The 17,941-nt window shown below is 43.9% G+C and overlaps 1 protein-coding gene across 1 annotated transcript; it reads left to right on the forward strand.

Moving 5' to 3' along the window:
• The first annotated feature begins 15,353 nt into the window (after positions 1 to 15,353).
• On the forward strand, positions 15,354 to 17,702 carry LOC125461476 (probable G-protein coupled receptor 139). The gene is made up of 2 exons (XM_048550304.2): positions 15,354 to 15,485; positions 16,200 to 17,702. The coding sequence occupies exons 1-2, from the start codon at positions 15,419 to 15,421 to the stop codon at positions 17,060 to 17,062; spliced, it is 930 nt and encodes a 309-aa protein (XP_048406261.1). The 5' UTR covers positions 15,354 to 15,418; the 3' UTR covers positions 17,063 to 17,702.
• The last annotated feature ends 239 nt before the right edge of the window (positions 17,703 to 17,941 follow it).

Genomic DNA, 17,941 nt, shown 5'->3' on the forward strand with positions numbered 1-17,941 from the left:
TTCCAACATTCTGAAGAGTCTCTATGTACATTCTCACTGCCTTTCACACACACATCTGCAGCAATACCATCCCAATACCCAGTTTTCATCTCTATCAATATTCTTCCCAACCCAATTAAACAGCCACACCACATCATTATTCCAATTCCAATTGCTCGTCAGTGTCTTTATCATTACTCTGAGAGTCCACCTTCACTGCAATCCCAACTCCAGATGCAGCATCACTCTATCCTGCTGCTCCACCATCACCCCCATCCCGTTTCGAGCAGAGTATAAAGAACCGAGAACTGCACCACACAGGAGCAGGCCTTTCAGCCCATGTGCCAAACACAATGCCAAATTAGACTACTCCCTTCTGCCTGCCTTTAGTTCACATCCCTTCATTCCTTGCATAATTACCTGTTGATCTAAGTGTCCCTTAAATGGCCCTGTCAGATCTTCCTATACCACAACACAACAGCATGCTCCAGATTCTTACCACTCTCTATGTAAAAGTTTGCCTCTCAGGATGCCTTTGAACTTTCCCACTCTCACCTTCAATGTATGCTCCCTCGTATTTGACATTTCAACTCTGGGAAATAGATTCTGACCACCAACTGTATCGATGCAACTCGTAATTTAACAAATTTCTAACAAATCTCCCCTCTGTGTCCAATCCTCTCGAGAAAACAACTCAACGTTTTTCTGGCCTCTCCTTATGGCTCATATCCTTGAATCCAGGAGCATTCTGGCAAACCTCTTCTGCACTCTCATCCATTCCATAGCAGGGAGGCAATGGCCGAGTGGTGTTATCCCTTGAATGTTAATCCAAGCACCCAGGAAAATGTTTTGGAAACCTGGGTTCAAATCCTGTCACAGCAGATGATCAAGTTTGAATTCAGTAAAATATCTGAAATGAAAAATTTAATGATGACTGTGAATCCATTATTGATTGTCAGGTGAAACCCATCTGGTTCATTCATGTTCTTGAGGGGAGGAAACTGCCGTCTTTACCTGGTCTGGCCGAAATGTGACTCCAGACCCACAGCAATGTGGTTGAATTTTAACTGCCCTGGATGGGCAAGAAATGCTGCTGAGCCAGTGACGTCCTCATTGCATGAATGCGTAAGGAAAAAAAATGTAGCGAACAGAATTGAATACAATACTCTAATTGTGGCCGAACTAAAGTCTCATAAAGCTGCAACATGACATCATGAGTCTTGCACTCAGCTCAACACCAATTAAGTCAAGTATGCCACATGCCTTCTTTATCGCCCCTCGTACTTGCATGACCACTTTCAGGGAGCAATGGACTTGAAAGCTAAGTTCCATCTGTACAGAAGATCTGACAGGGCCGTTTAAGGGACACTTAGATCACTTGCAGATATAGGTGGAGAAATGGCAAATTGAGTTTAATCCAGTGAAGTGTGAGCTAGAGCTCTGTACATCAATACTGTTCAGGATCCTGCTTTTAACTGTATTGTTTTCCTTAAGTTTTGATCTCCAAAAGTGCTTTAGCTCACACTAACCCAGATTAAACTCCAAATACCATTTCTCCACCCATATCTGCACCTTGTCTGTATTCTGTTGTATTGTTTGGCAGTTATACACGATCCAAAACTCCACGAACTTACGTAATCTTTGTATCATCTGCAAACTAACTCACCCACCCATCCACACTTTTATCCAAGTCATTTATATACACATAAGTCCAGAAGACCATAAGACATAGGAGCCAAAATTAGGCCATTCAGCCCATCGAGTCTGTTCTGCTGTTCAATCATGGCTGATAAGTCCCTCAACGCAATTCTCCCACTTTCTCCCTGAAACCCTTGATCCCCATGATAATCAAGAATCTATAGATCTCAGTCTTAAACTTGGCAAAGTTTTTAAGCTTTTGATTAGTCGCACAAGTATTCATTGATTTTTTGAAATGCATCTCTGTTCAGTTCCATACCCCAGCAGGGGCTGCTTTATTCGTCCCTGTTATTGCTTTGGACTCTTGCATGATACATTTAATTTACAAGAATGAGTTGCCATTCAAATATTGCCTGCTATTTTTTTCTTGGGTATCAACAGTATTTTCTCAGGAATGAGTGAAACAATTACATCTTTCAAAGATGCTGGAGAATCTGAGATAACAAGAAGTAGAGCTGGCTGAACACAACAGACCAAGCAGCATCAGAGGAGCAGGAAAGGTGATGTTTCGGGTCTGGATCCTTCTTCAGAAATGGGCCCATGTTTGAAAAAGCGTTTGAAACGTCAGCATTCCTGCTCCTCTGATGCTGCTTCGCCTGCTGTGCATCCAGCTCGACACCTTGTTATCTTTTCAACAATGCGATTAATGTTTTGAATAACACTTATTTGCAAATGACTAATAAACATTTAAATACACATAGAGACTAATGGATTGATACAGATGGCATTTCTTATAAGTGATGACACCTGGTCCATGACTACTAATCATACGGATCAAAGGTATGAGTGCATCAGTGAATATATGACAGAATGTGGACTCAAACAACACAGGAAAAATGCTGTCAACGAGAATCAGAGAGAATTCTTTCTTCTGGTTGAAACCACACAGCAGATAAAATAAGATGATTTTGCTTGTTGGAAGTCAGTCAGCTCAGCTCCAGAACATTTCCACCGGAGTTCCTCAAGGTAATGCCTTTGGGTCAAAATCTTCAGCTGCTTCACCAACGACCTCCCGTCATCATGTCGTCAGAAGTGCGTATGTATGCTGAATATTCAGCACCTTTGTAGACTCCCCAAATACCGTCCAAGTGAAGGTGAACAAACTCCAGACTTGGACTGAAATTGACAAGTAATATTTGTGTTACACAAATGACAGACTCCATGAAAAGGCAATCTGAACAGTGTGTCTTAAAGTTCAATGCTGCTACTCTCACTGAATCCACATCTATTAATATCCTGGGGTGAGTCATTGAGTAGACCCTGAACTGGACGACTTATATAAACCCACCTCAAGCCCCACCTCCATCACCTACCCACCAGCCTCATCCCACCTCCTTGACATGTCCATCCTCCCTAGACTGACCTATCCCCTCCTTAACTCCCCACCTACACTCACCTTTACTGACTCCACCCCTGCCTTTTTGATCTGTCTGTCTCCTCTCCACCTATCTTCCTCTTTATCTGCTATCTTCTATCCACCTCCCCCTCTCTCCCTATTAATTTCAAAAACCCCTTTCCCTCCCCATGTCGGAAGAAGTGTCCAGGTCTGAAATGTCAGCTTTTCTCGATAATAAAGTGTGAAGCTGGATGAACACAGCAGGCTAAGCAGCATCTCAGGAGTGCAAAAGCTGATGTTTTGGGCCTAGACCCTTCATCAGAGAGGGGGATGGGGTGAGGGTCAGCTTTCCTGCTCCTGTGAGACCGCTTGGCCTGCTGTGTTCATCCAACTCGACACCTTGTTATCACAAAGCCTGCCTTCTGAAATCAAACAAAGAATTCCGATAGATGCTGCAAATGTTCCTTCCTTGTGTGACTAAAAATCACCAGCTCGTCGATGTACAATTGATCACTTGAGAAATGACTTTTTTTTTCAATGTGACTGGTGCATTTTTCATACCGAATAGAGTGGCTTTGAATTGTTACGGACTATTTAGTGTCAGGGCAGTCAAAATCATCTTCACTCTTCCAGTTGAAGGCACCCGGCCGTATTCTCTGAGCAAGACTAAGTTGTATCAACATGATGTGTAATTAATTTAGTGCTTCCCACCTTATTCCCAAATATCTCTGCATAAGATTACAGGAACACTTTCAGCTCATTTCAACGTTCCTCTGGAAAGTAACCTCAGTAACTTATCCCATTTTTTTGAGAACTTCTTCATTGTCCAATTTAATTTGAGGAATGTCAAATTCAGAATCACCTGAACTTGTTATTTCATTCTGTGTTGGACAAGAGAAACATCCTCCTTTTACTGTCCTTCCCTATTAAATTACATTTTGAACATATTCACATGGCACAGACTCAATAAAATGGCCAATTCCCATCCAGAAAGACGTCTGGTCTGATTGATAGCTGGACTACATTTTAAACATTGACCCCTTTCAACAGTGACGCACAGTTTGACCACCTTTCAGGGACAGCAAGAACTGCTGATGCTGGAGGCAGAGATAACACAGTGTGGAACTGGACGAACACAGCAGGCCAGGCAGCATCAGAGGAGCAGGAAAGTTGACGTTGTGATTCGGGACCCTTCTTCATGAATGGGAACGAGTAAGGGAGCTCTGAAATAATAGAGAGAAGAGGGGTGGAACTGAGGAAGGGAGGTGGGATGATGACCACCTTTTGGTTGCGTTTCTGTAATTTGCTAAAGCACCTTAAACTTCACTAACTTCATGGGAAAAACTGAGCACCAGGAAGATAACAGAATTACCCACATGTCAAACTCCAACAGGTTGAGTGCTCCGTCCTGTAACTCCAACAGCAACTCTCTTTCACCTCCTGGGTCTAACTCAAATGCCACCCTCTCTAACAATTTATATTAAAGCTGGAAGCTCACAGCAGCATGCGTCAGGGCGATTACAAAATGAATAAGCGTGACTGGGCTTATCAATGGTTCTCAATCTGCATGAACAGCAGGAAATGCAATAAGCTGAATGTTTCAGGAAAGTATCTTTCCCGGAGTGTACAGAGAGTCACAACAACAAGGTAATGACTGAACATGTATCAGTTAGTTGTTAAAATCACCTTCAATTTACTTAATCTATTCTCATGTGCTGCACAGTTAAAACTACACCCCTGAAATATAACACTGGGGCAAATATTCTGTGAAATTATATAATTTAGGACTCAATTAGAACATTGCAATGACTGAAAGGTGACTGAATTTCTGTTTTGATTTGACTTCACAAATATCCAGCTGACGCTCAGCAAAGAGACTGTCATGCATCTTTCGCACCGTTTAAAATGGAATATAATACCTTGTCAGCGATTCTGATGGCTCCTATAATGAAATAATAAATTATTAATGTTTTCACAAGGCCCGGCAATGTGCCAAATGGATAAACAATGATCAGGTCACGCAGTTTCTTCGAGATGCAAGAGGGAAATTTGGTGTAGAACGCGGAGCTGCAATTGACTCGAGAGTGGGCAACGTCATGAAAAACCTCATTCTTCACTGGCTTGTAGATTTCATTGGATCACTGATTAACGTAACTTGTTTTGATGATCTGGCAACTCCACTCAGGATAATGCATAGGCCTCACTGCTTGAATTGAAAAATGATATCCGAGTGTTTTAAAATGAATAAACTTGAAATAGTGCAATAATATTATGAGCACACCTTGTTCTCATAATATGTTGCAGTCCATTATAGTCACTCTCATTAACTGATTGCGGATAAAATAAAATTTCTTCTCACTTCCTTTGATGAATGATAGAAGGCTAATGGGTAGTTATCAGTTAGTTTGGAGTTCGAGTCATAGCGTCATAGAGATATACAGCACGGAAACAGACCATTCGGTTCCACTCATTCAATGCCGACTAGAAATCCTAAATTAATCTGGTCCCAATTGTAATCAATGGGCCCTTATCCCTCTGAACCATTTTTATTCATATATACATCCAGATGCCTCTTAAATGTTGTAATTATACCAGACCCCACCGCTTCCTCTGGCAACTCATCTCTGCACGCACCACGCTCTGCAGGAAAAAAGTTTCCCCTCAGGTCTGTTTGAAATCGTTCCCCTCTCACATTAAACCTATGCCCTCTAGTATTGGGTTCCCCCAGCCCTGGATCAATACCTTGTCCATTTACCCTATCCATACCCCTCACGATTTTATAAACCTCTCCAATGCACCCCCCCGCCCTCAGTCTCTGACATTCCAGGGGAAAAAATGTCCCATTCTGTTCAGCCTCTCCCCCCACCTCAAACCCTCCCACTCTGGCAACATCCTTGTAAATCTTCTCCGAATCCTTCCAAGTTTCACAACAGGCAGACCAGATTGCACACAGTATTCCAATATTGGCCAACAGATGCAACATGGCCTCCCAACTCCTGTAGTCAATGCATCAACCACTGAAGACAAGCACAGCAAACACAATAGACAATAGAGAGTAGGTGCTGGAGGAGGCCATTTGGCCCTTCGAGCCGACACCACCATTCATTATGATCATGCCTGATCATCCACAATCAGTATCCTGTTTCTGCCTTATCCCTATAACACTTGATTCCACTATCTTTAAGAGCTCTATCCATCTCTTTCTTGAACACACCTACTTAAATAGCACTCACTAACTGTCCCAACAGCCTCTCTGCTCTGAACTCACTTCCGCCCAGCTCCCTCCCCTCTCTGCTGCAAAAAAATACCTTATCACTCCCCTGTTCACCTGTGACTCCACTTTCCAGGAACCGTGAGCCTGGGCTCAATGGTGTCTTTATTCAGCAACACTCTCCAAGGCGTTAACTTTAAGTGTAAAAGTCCTGCCCTGATTTAACTTCCCAAAATGCAGCACCTCGCATTTATCTAAACAGAACTCCATTTGCCACTCGTCGGCCCTTTGGCCCATCTGAACAAGGTCACGTTATACTTTGAGGTAACCTTCTCCGTTGTCGACTGTACCTCCAATTTTGGTGCCATATGTACATTTACTGGCCATATTTCCGATGTTCACATCCAAATTAGATTAGATTAGTGGATGTGCGGGAGTGGAATGCCACATCCTAGGAGCAGATGCGGCCAAGGCGGAGGAATTTGGAATAGGGGATGGAATTTTTGCAGGAGGGTGGGTGGGAGGAGGTGTATTCTAGGTAGCTGTGGGAGTCATTCGGCTTGAAATGGACATCAGTTGCTAGCTGGTTGCCTGAGATGGAGACTGAGAGGTCCAGGAAAGTGAGGGATGTGTTGGAGATGGCCCAGGAGAACTTGAGGTTGGGGTGGAAGGTGTTGGTGAAGTGGACGAACTGTTCGAGCTCCTCTGGGGGGCAAGTGGCGGCGCCGATACAGTCATCAGTGTAACGGAGGAAGAGGTGGGGTTTGGGGCCTGTATAGGTGCGGAAGAGGGACTGTTCCTCGAAACCAACAAAGAGGCAGGCATAGCTTGGGCCCATGTGGGTACCCATGGCCACCTCTTTTGTCTGTAGGAAGTGGGAGGAAGTGAAAGAGAAGTTGTTGCTGGTGAGGACGAGTTCGGCTGGGCGGATGAGGGTGTCGGTGGAGGGGGACTGGTCGGGCCTGTGGGACAGGAAGAAACAGAGGGCTTTGAGGCCATCTGCATGAGGAATACAGGTGTATAGAGACTGAATGTCCATGAGTGGCTTTCTACTCCCGCACATACCAGATGTCCACGTTCTTCAAGGACCACAACTTTCTCCCCGCAGTGGCCGAGAACGCCCTTGACCGCGTCGCCCGCATTTCCCGCAACACATCCCTCACGCCCCACCCCCGCCACAACCACCCCAAAGGTTTCCCCTTGCTCTCACATATCACCCCACCAAACTCTGGGTACAATGCTTCATCCTACGCCATCTACAATCCAGCTCCACCACCCAAGACATTTTTCGATTCCCACCCTTGTCCACCTTCTGGAGAGACCACTCTCTCCGTGACTCCCTTGTGCACTCCACACTCCCCTCCAACCCACCACACTCAGTACCTTCCCCTACAACCGCATGAAGTGCTACACTTGCCCCCGCACCTCCTCCCTCACCCCCATCCCAGGCCCCAAGATGACTTTCCATATTAAGCAGAGGTTCACCTGCACATCTGCCAATGTGGTATACTGTATCCACTGTACCCGGTGTGGCGTCCTCTACATTGGGGCAACCAAGCAGAGGCTTCGGAACCACTTTGCAGAACACGTCCGCTCGGTTAGCAATAAACAACTGCACATCCCAGTCGCGAACTATTTTAACTCCCCCCCCCGCCCCCAACCCATTCCTCAGACGTCATGTCCATCATGGGCCTCCTGCAGTGTCACAATGATGCCACCCGAAGGATGCAGGAAAAGCAACGCATATTCCATTTGGGAACCCTGCAGCCCAGTGGTATCAATGTGGACTTCACAAGTTTCAAAATCTTCCCCTTCACCCAAAGCATCCCAAAACCAGCCCAGCTCATTCCCTGCCCCGACTGCATCCCAAAACCAGTCCAGCCTGCCCCCGCCTCCCTAACCTGTTCTTCCTCTCACCTGTCCCTTCCTCCCACCTCAAGCCGCACCTCCATTTCCTACCTACTAACCTCATCCTGCCTCCTTGGCCTGTCCGTCTTCCCTGGACTGATCTAACCCCTCCCCACCTCCGACCTATACTCTCCTCTCCACCTATCTTCTTTTCTCTCCATCTTTGGTCCACCTCCCCCTCTCTCCCTATTTATTCCAGAACCCTCTCCCCATCCCCCTCTCTGATGAAGGGTCTAGGCCCAAAACGTCAGCTTTTGTGCTCCTGAGATGCTACTTGGCTGCTGTGTTCATCCAGCTCCACACTTTGTTATCTTATTTCAGAAATCTCAATCTTGTTTTTCTCTGTCATTTGATGCTGCCAGACCTGCTGAACTTCCCCAGTGCTCTGCACGTGTATCAAATGTTCATGTTCCACAGTAGTTTGCTTTGATTTGAGGTCAGGTTCAACTTGATTTCAATGTCATCGATACTTGAAGATATTTATTACAGAATTTGCAAGGTGAAGTGTGTGCACTGTTGGAGAGATATATCTGACGCACAAAACTCACATCGGTCTTGTTACAAAAGTATTCGCTATGGAATGCACATTAAACTTTTCAAATGTCAGGACCCAGCACACTAATTTCTTAAAGACCTTGGAACCCACATTCTAAATCAGGTGCCTGCTCTTGTCAGTAACTTTCTGAAACATTGCAAATACAAAAGTTTTCACACAAGTTCCTCTAGTGGTCACTCCTCAGGAAGACACCTTGAACTTTTCCCTCAAACTCTGCGAACCCACGCACCGGGGTGTCAGCGTTATAAAATATAACCTTGACTGGATTATACTTTGCAATTGGTGCAGCCAAATCTCAATTTCTGATTGGTTCGGTCGGGCATATCCTTCGGCGAGAATGTGCAGAGGCAATAGACAGGAATGGTTTGAGAAATCAGGAGCATCATAATCAGGATAGTTCGAAGAAGTAGGAAGGTGTTCCTTGGAGAGAAAAATGCCGAGGAGGAGATGTGATAGAGAATTACAAAATCATAAGGGAGCTGAACAGAGTAGACAGGGAGAAGCTGTTCCGACTCACAAAAGAGAACAATGAAAAACGAGGAGCCTTATACTTAAGGTGAGATGTAAAAGACGCAAGGATGGTGTGTTGTTAAAAAAAAATGCGGTGAAATTAACGTCTGAAATGTCCATCCTGGAAATAGAATGGTGACAAGTCCAGTCGAAGCATTAAAGCGGGTAATTTGTGCATAACAATGACACGCAGGGATATGGGAAATGACAGGATTGCCTTTCGGTAATAGAGTCAGACGCTGTTATTGAGCTAATTCACATACAATAGGTCGAATGGACTCCTGAAGTACACATAATCTTTCTGAGATCTGGCAATGCTGTTCCAACTTACAATTATGGTAGTTATTCCAATATTCATTCCAGCTGATACTGGATAGCCAAAGCGTTTTGATTTCTCAGCAGAATAATCTTTTATTACTCGTTGTGTTCGTGACTTCATTTTTGTACAGAGGTACATTTTTTGTGGGTGACTCTGGGGATTGCGGGACTGACATGAACAAGAGGTTGACCACGTTCAGATTGCTTTCATTGGTGTTCAAGCGAATGAGGCACAATCTCAGGGAAACTTATAAAATTTTAGTAGTGCGAGACAAAGTAGATGCAGGGAGGATTTGGGGTCAACCATTTAGGATGGAGATGAGGAGACATTTGTTCACACAAAAGAGCAGTGAGCCTGTGAAATTCATTACCACAGGAAGTAGATGATTCCAAAACATTGAATGTTTTCAAGATGTAGCTAGATATAGCACTTGGGATGAATGACATCAAAGGTGACGGACAGAAACAGGATTCGGCTAATGATTTGAATGTTCAGCAATGATTATGATGAAAGATGGAGCAGGCTCGAAGGGCCAAATGGCTTCCTCCTGCTTCTATCTTCTATATTTCATTGTATTCACGTCTATAAAGTACTCCAGCACCATGGGTACAGTCAGGTTTCTCAAAGTGATGAGCAAGTATAACAGCAATTTCTTCCACTGCTCCTCTTATGGCACTGGAATGGATTTCTCTGCATTTAATGATCAATTTATATTATATATAGGAATGTGAGCAACATGATCCACTGGAAGGTGGATCATACATTGGTAGCTTACAGTAATTGGAGCTGCTTTCATAGATGTCTGAATGCATCAGGGAATGAAGTTTTATCAGAGGGAGGGGAATGTGTAGAATTGAGGCTTTAATCAGATCAGCCATTAACTTACTAAATGGTGCAGTTCGGTGTGAGTGCCAAATGGATTATTCCTGCTCCTTGGTCAGGTACGAGGCTACAAAGGTGTGAGGAACGTAGTTGTAGAAGAGAGAGAAAAAGCTGTTCCCTCTGTCAGAATGATTCATAATGAGAGAGAGACACAGACATTTCTGGAAAAACTCAGCAGGTCAGGTGCTGCCCGTGACGAGAAATCAGAGTTAATGTTTCAGGTCCAGTGATCCTTCCTCAGATGGTAGCTAGGAAATAGTAGATAGGGGGGATGGATGGGGTAAGGAGTAAACAACAGGTGCGACAGAAACCAAAGAGAGAGAGAAGAACAGTTGGGCAGACAAAGGAGTGGATCACTGCCTGGCCAGGAGAGTGAATAGCTGATAAGGGAAACTGTTATTGGCTAACAATAAATAACTTATCGTGCCAGACTGAATGACAACAAGGCATTGTATATGGGGTAGGGGGCTACGACATGAAAGAGTTCAGGCCCTAAAATTATTGAACTCGATATAGAGTCTAGAGGCTGTCGTGTTCCAAGTGGAAAAGGAGATGCTGTTCTTCCAGCTTGTGCTGAGCTTCACTGGATCACTGCAGCAAGTCCAAGATAGTGATGTTGGCCAGGGAACTGGGTGGTGTGTTAAAGTGGCAGGCAACTGGAAGCTCAGCGTCTTTTCTGCGAGCAGAATGTAAATATTCTGTGAAGCAGTCACCCAGTGTACGCTTTGTTTCCCTAAAGTAGAGGGAGCAGTGAATGTAGTAGACCAGATTGTGAGTAGCACAGGTAAAGTCCAGCTTCACCTGGAAAGTATGTTTGGGCCCTTGGATCCTGGGGAGAGAGGAGGTAAATGGCCAGGCATTACACCTTTGCTGGTTGCAGATGAAGGTGCTGTGGGGCTGTGGCGATATGTTGTTGGGAGTGAAGGAACAGTGGACCAGGCCGGTGTAGAAGGCGGACAATGGAATGGAGGGGAATATGTGTCTCTTGGTGGCATCACTGGAGGCAGAAATAATGATGGATGAAGGCCTTCTGTGGATAGTGGTGGGATGGTTGGCAAGGACAAGCGGAATTCTGTCACTGTTGAGGGAAATAAAAGAGGGGGTGAGGATGGAAATGTGGGATATGGGTCACACTCGGTTGAGGGTCCTGTCAAAAAAAGTGTGTGGAATGTTCGGTTGATAAAGAGGGTGGGCATTGTGGAGATAATGGGAACTGCAGATGCTGGAGAATCCAAGATAACCAAGTGTGGAGCTGGATGAACACAGCAGGCCGAGCAGCATCTCAGGAGCACAGAAGCCGATGTTTCAGGCCGAGACCTGATGAAAGGTCTTGGCCCGAAATGTCGGCTTTTGTGCTCCTGAGATGCTGCTTAGCCTGCTGTGTTCATCCAACTTCACACTTGGTTATCTTCGACATTTTGAAATCTCCCTTTTCAAAAGTGACAGAGGTTTGAGAGAATCAAATAGAGTGGTTTTTAGGAAGCAGGATGTGAGGTCGTGCATTCCAGGTAGCTGTGGCTTTATCGTAGATGTTCGTGTCCAGCCTATCCCCAGAAATGGAAACAGAGGTGTGAGGAAGGGAAGGGTGGAGTCAGAGATAGACCAGGTGAAAGTGAGGGTGCAATGGAAATTGGAAGCAAAGTTGATGATGTTTTTCAATTCCGAAAGAGTGACGGAAGCAGCACTGATGACATCGTCAAAATATCAGATAAAGGGTCGTGGGTGTGGTCCGGAATAGGACTGGAACAAGGAATGTTCCACCTACCCCACGAAGAGACGGGTATAACTGAGGCCCACGTATGTGCCCATGGTCAACCCTCGGACCTGCATAAAATGAGAGGAGATAATAGAGAAGTTGTTGAAGGTGACAACGGTGATAATGAGAGGTTAAAGGTCTTGGCAAAGATGGCCAGCTCAAATACTTTCTTGCAATGTGAAAAATGTGTATTAATATTGGTCAGAGACAGTGTGCAGGGTAATGGGAAGAAGGCTTTGTCACTACATGTATTACTCCCTGAGAAACATGGTACAGGAACATTGTGTGGAATACCTTCCTTCAGTATCATTGCAGTTCAGTTGATGTACCTGCTAACTCATTATGGCTCTCACATAAACTATTTCACCTTTCCACAAACTTTAACAGTTCTGAAATTTAATGGGTTAATCTCCAACCTCACAGCCTGATGCAAAAATGAAGCAAACAGAAAACAGGAAATGACAGTCCTTTCAGAAACATTTGAGTATTTGAATAATGCAGGCAAACATTGAGTCGATTGGAGCTGGAAATTTTGAAGCCAGAAGGCAATGAGGCACAGTCAATATGCTTTACAAAATACAGTACGACCAATTCTCACTTATTCACTGCACAGAGACAATGAAAGGCATAAATTTAACTGGGACAACACATCGCTAATCGCAGAAGTCAAACAGAGACATGGCAGGGAATTCCTGGAGGCCTCGTATTCATGTTGGAACTCCAGCAACAAACACATTGAATTAGGCCCTGTGTGCAAGCCACTGAGAAACAAAACTGAAAATAACACCGACCAACCCAGTAAACCGAGGGTTATAAATAACCAGTGGGACAGAACTCTTATCGCTTCATCGAAGGCGCGCTGACGATGTTACCTAGCAGGGTGACAAAACATTTGCAACCAAACCCCCTTGATTGTTGAGCATGTCTACAATACCACCCACAACACATGCTACAAATCTTCTCAGAAACTTTACATTCGGATGGCAATCTTTAGAATGTAGGGTAAATACTTTCGTAGATGACATCAAAATTGGTGGTATAGTGGACAATGAAGAAGTTCATATCAGGTTACAAAGAGATCTGGATCAAGGTGTTGAGGAGCAGCAGATGGATTTTAATTTGGATAAAATTGAGGTACAGTATTCCGGTCAAATAAATAAGAACAGAACTGAGTACGAACCCTGGACTGCGTTGTGGAACAGAAAGACAGACGGTTTCAGGGATATGATTTTATGATTATGCATTATGCCTCGGTAGGATGGCTGAGAAGGTATGTAGCATGTTTGCCTTCATTACTCAGGCCATTGAGTGTATGAATTAGGAATTCATGTCGAGTTTGCACAGGACATTGGTGAGGTCTATTCTGTGGGTAGTTCTGGTCGCCCTCTTTTTGGAAGGATACTATTAAATTGGAGAGTATTCAGAAAATATTTACCAGGATGTTGCTGGGAATGGAATGTTTCGATTGTAATAATGGACTGGATAGGATGAAGCTTTATTCAATAGAGAGTGGAAAGTTGATAGGTGACTGTATATAGGTTTATCAAATCATGTGGGACAGAGAAAAAAGTGGCTCGCAATGGTCTTTTCCCTACGATGGTAGAGTTCAAAATGAGTGGACATATTTTTGGGGTGTGAGGAGAAAGGTTTAAAGAGGCCATCAGCGGTAACTTTTTAAAACAGAGAGTTGAAGGAACTGGAAGAGGATGGGGTCCAGTTGCTACACATAAAAGACATCTGGGTAAGAATATAAACAGCAAATATTTGGTGAGATATGGGCCAGACGCAGGCAAGTGGGGAACGTGTCGGTTGGAAACATAGGTGACGTGGACTAGTTGGACCAAAGGGTCTATGTCCATGAACTAGCAAACATTTTACTCAAATTAATCCCTGAAACGTGTTTACCGAACTGTCTTTCTTTTATATGAATGGGATTTGGATTTATTTACTCCTGAATTCACTCATGGGATGGGTGCATCACTGGCTACACAGCATTTATTGACCATCTCTAATTGCTCAGAGGGCAGTTGAGAGTTAACTACATTACTGTGGGACTGGAGTCAAACATAGGCCACATCAGGGTGGGATGACAGTTTCCTTCCCGAAAGGGCATTAACGAATCAGTTGGCTTTTTCCCAACAATCGGCAATGGATTTATGGTCATCAGTAGATTCTAATTTTCAGACATGAACTGAATTCAAATCCCACCACCTGCCGTGGCAGGATCCATTGCCGAACAGTTTTCATTCACCATGACCCAGCCATTCGAGACTTGACCACACCAACTCCCAGGGTTGCCCCATATCTAAGACTAACCTGGACATAACACTGATCATTTCATTAAGCCAACTGTTAATCAAACATTGACACAATTCCAACTCATATCACAGATTCACTGTAACCATAATGGCAAGTATAATGTGAACACTATACCTCACTCAAATCCCAGCCTGATACTGGTGATACATCCAAACAGGACTACAAGCAATTCCATTGCAGTTCGATTAAAACTGAATCCTGTGTTGAATGTTAAGGCCGATCCTAACACTAACCTCCAACAAAAACTCTGAAGCTCACAGAACACTTTGTGGATCTGAAATGCAGCCCCAGAGAGTGCGAACAACCGACATACAACAGGGTGGAAATGAAGAAGAAAAGTAACGAGAAGAGGGCGAGATCATGATGGAGAGATGAGAATGAGTGAAAGTGGCTGATCTAGTCTGGCACAGATCTGAACATGACGGTGAAATTGGCCGAAATGTGTCTTGCTGACTTTGATTCTGTGAAGCACTCGGCTGGCTCTCCACAGCTGTAGAGAGCAATGACGTTCCTGAATTCCATCAACAGGCCGGAATGTGTTTTCTGTTGGGAGGGAATCAACCATTGAATGGTCATGAGGGAAGGTCATCAACATGAGATCTCAAGGTGAAAGTGGAAGCATTTACAGAACCATTTGCATTAACATGGCTTCCAGTTCTGTTTAGTTTCTTCATGTGGTCAGGAAAGTTCTTTGGTGAGGGAGTGTGTGTTTATCCAATCCATTCCCCATGTGAATATCTTTCAGCATCAGAGGCCTCAGTCAGCTGTCGTCATCTGTTTGTTCCAACTCTTCGAGAAAAAACACTTTCAAATATTGTGCAATACAAATATCCCAGCAGAGATATTGATGAGCATAAAATTAAGACCCTGCAAATCAGACGTCACAGGATCAAACTGAGGGGGATTTTCTGCAGAAGCAAGGAACAACTCACAGCAAACTGAAAATGCACAGTTTGATTCGAACTGTGAGGAAAATATTCTACCTGGTTCTCGGCATCATTGGCTTTCCTGGTGAGTGGATGTAACTACTGAGACGGTTTCAATCAGTGTCTGACCCAGTTTCTGCTGTTACCCAGTGAGCAATGATGTTAGCTGCAACAGCATAACAGAGCACATATCCCGGACATCTCTATTGTTTCATTCTGCTGCTTCTGGTGTTTCAAGCTCTCCCCACTTTTTTATTACACTTATGAGAATTTAAGAAGTGTGAGAGCCAGGTACATTGAGACAGAAACAATTTTAACAAGGAGAAGATGTCCTTCTCAACACAGGTGCTGTTGAAGGGTAAACTGCGTAGTCAGCTGGGGGAGGATGGTGGTGGCAGGGACGTCTTACATTTGATTTGACGAAAGGCAGTAACAGACGTTTGTGAAAATGTTCGAGACATGTGAAAAAGCTAATTTGTGTATACGGTGAAGAAATGTATCTCAAATGATCGGTAGTTTGTTTTAGATTTCAAAATAAAGATGCGAGGGAAAGCAGAATTTGAAGTTTGGGAAGGGTCTCAATCAGAAATGTTGACTTTCCTGTTCCTCTGAGGTTGCCTGACCTGCTGTGTTCCTCCAGCTCCACTCTGTGTGAGGTTCTGTGCTGTGTTGTTTTTGATTATTGTTCCTCTAACTCGTTCCTTTCCCACACTTGTGTTGATGAAGGCTAATCAGGAGCACCTAGCCGCAGTAATGGAGAATGTTCTTCATTTCTTTTTCACTTCTCTCTCTCTTTCAGTCAATTTAGTGATTGTTGTGATCCTGTTTCGAGGAAACTGTGGACTCTCAGCCTGCAGCTCTCGCTACCTTCAGGCCATGGCAGTGGTGGATCTATTGGTCGTTATCATTGAAATCATACTCAGCCGAATCAAAATTGATTTTTTCGCAAGATCATTCTTGGACATCACCCCTGTGTGCAGTGTTCGCTATGTCCTGCGCCGTGTAGCAATAGACTGCTCTGTGTGGTTCACCATCATGTTCACCTTTGATCGATATGTCACCATTTGTTGTCAGAAACTGAAAACCAAATACTGCACTGAAAAAACGGCAACTGTCGTTCTTGCAACAACCGGCATTCTGCTCTGTTTAAAAAACATTCCCATCTACTTTAGATTTGAACCTTGGAAGATTATTGACGGCATACCATGGTACTGCTCTAATTCACATGCATATTATTATGACCCTGTCTGGAAAGGATTTAAAAGGTTTGAAAAGCTACTAACGCCCATATTCCCATTTGGTTTAATTCTGTTCCTCAACGCCCTGACAGTCAGACATATTTTAGTGGCTAGTCGAGTCCGTAAAAGTCTGAAGGGTCAAAATCAGGGAGAGAATTCTAGTGACCCAGAGATGGAGAGTAGAAGGCAGTCTGTGATTTTACTCTTTGCCATATCTGGCAACTTCATTTTTCTGTGGCTATGGTATATTTTGAATTATTTTGATGTTGATGATCCTTTAGACAGCCATGGTGAATATATATTTTCGCAAGTGGCATATATGCTGCGGAATTTGAATTGCTGTACGAATACCATTGTCTATGTGGCTTCCCTTTCCAAGTTCAGAGAGAAGCTCAGGAACCCACTGGAAGCTATATTTACATAAATAACTGAACCAACAACAACTCAGAGCAACTGAGAGTTTTTTGATCATAAAAAAAATTAGGCTGGTGCAGAAAATAAATGCTAAAGAATGTTATCAATTGTCAAGATGAGACAGAAATTCGGAGAATCAGAAGAACATTGGCAGCAGTTGTCGGATGCCAAATAATTCGGGGTCAAAGAGAGGAGATGGCTGTTGGATCACCTGAGGTCAGTGAAAAGTTGGAATCAATAACATTATGGAGCAACAGAACAAGGGCAAGAAATGTTACACAGAGACCCAAATGGAAATAAATAGATAAGACTTACGAGCGGTAGGAGGCCATTCAGCCCTTTGCAGCTGATGCACCAATCAAAGAGATCTTGGCTGATTCTCTTGCTTTCCTGCACCAACTACGATTCAGTTGATGTTAAGCTGTGGAAATTGAACAATCCCAGTGTTGAACTGAAACTATTGAGTGTTGAAATTCACAAGAGGAGACAGACAGACCAGAGAAAAGTCAGGAAAGCACAAGAACTGACGTTTGGGAGTCCAACGATAAAGATGGCGGGAAGAAAATCATGTCGCCCCCTGCAGGACAGGAGGAAGGGCTGGATTGACAGCTTCTCCTGCACATGCACTGGTTCTGATTTTGTTACATCAACCCAGGGAAATAAAATTACTTCAAAAAAGTAAATGCTTTGGACGATGAAAATCCAGATGCATTGATTCACTAATAAATCTACTTTGAGAAATAAGGTATTAACCTGAATTCTATCTATTTATGCTGCTGTGTCATAGCTGCCTCTCCCCTTTCATCTTAGCGAGGCACGAGGTTTTAGCTTCAATTTGTAGAAAGCCAATCGCTGAGGTGTGGTGAGATTGTGAGACATTGAATAGAGG

Source organism: Stegostoma tigrinum, chromosome 40 (assembly GCF_030684315.1).
Source record: "Stegostoma tigrinum isolate sSteTig4 chromosome 40, sSteTig4.hap1, whole genome shotgun sequence".
Lineage (NCBI taxonomy): Eukaryota > Metazoa > Chordata > Chondrichthyes > Orectolobiformes > Stegostomatidae > Stegostoma > Stegostoma tigrinum.

Coding starts and splice junctions, on each gene's coding strand:
- LOC125461476 (XM_048550304.2), top strand. CDS start 15,419: ATGCACAGTTTGATTCGAACTGTGAGGAAAATATTCTACCTGGTTCTC. Junction 15,486..16,199: donor CGGCATCATTGGCTTTCCTG/GTGAGTGGATGT, acceptor TCTCTCTTTCAG/TCAATTTAGTGATTGTTGTG.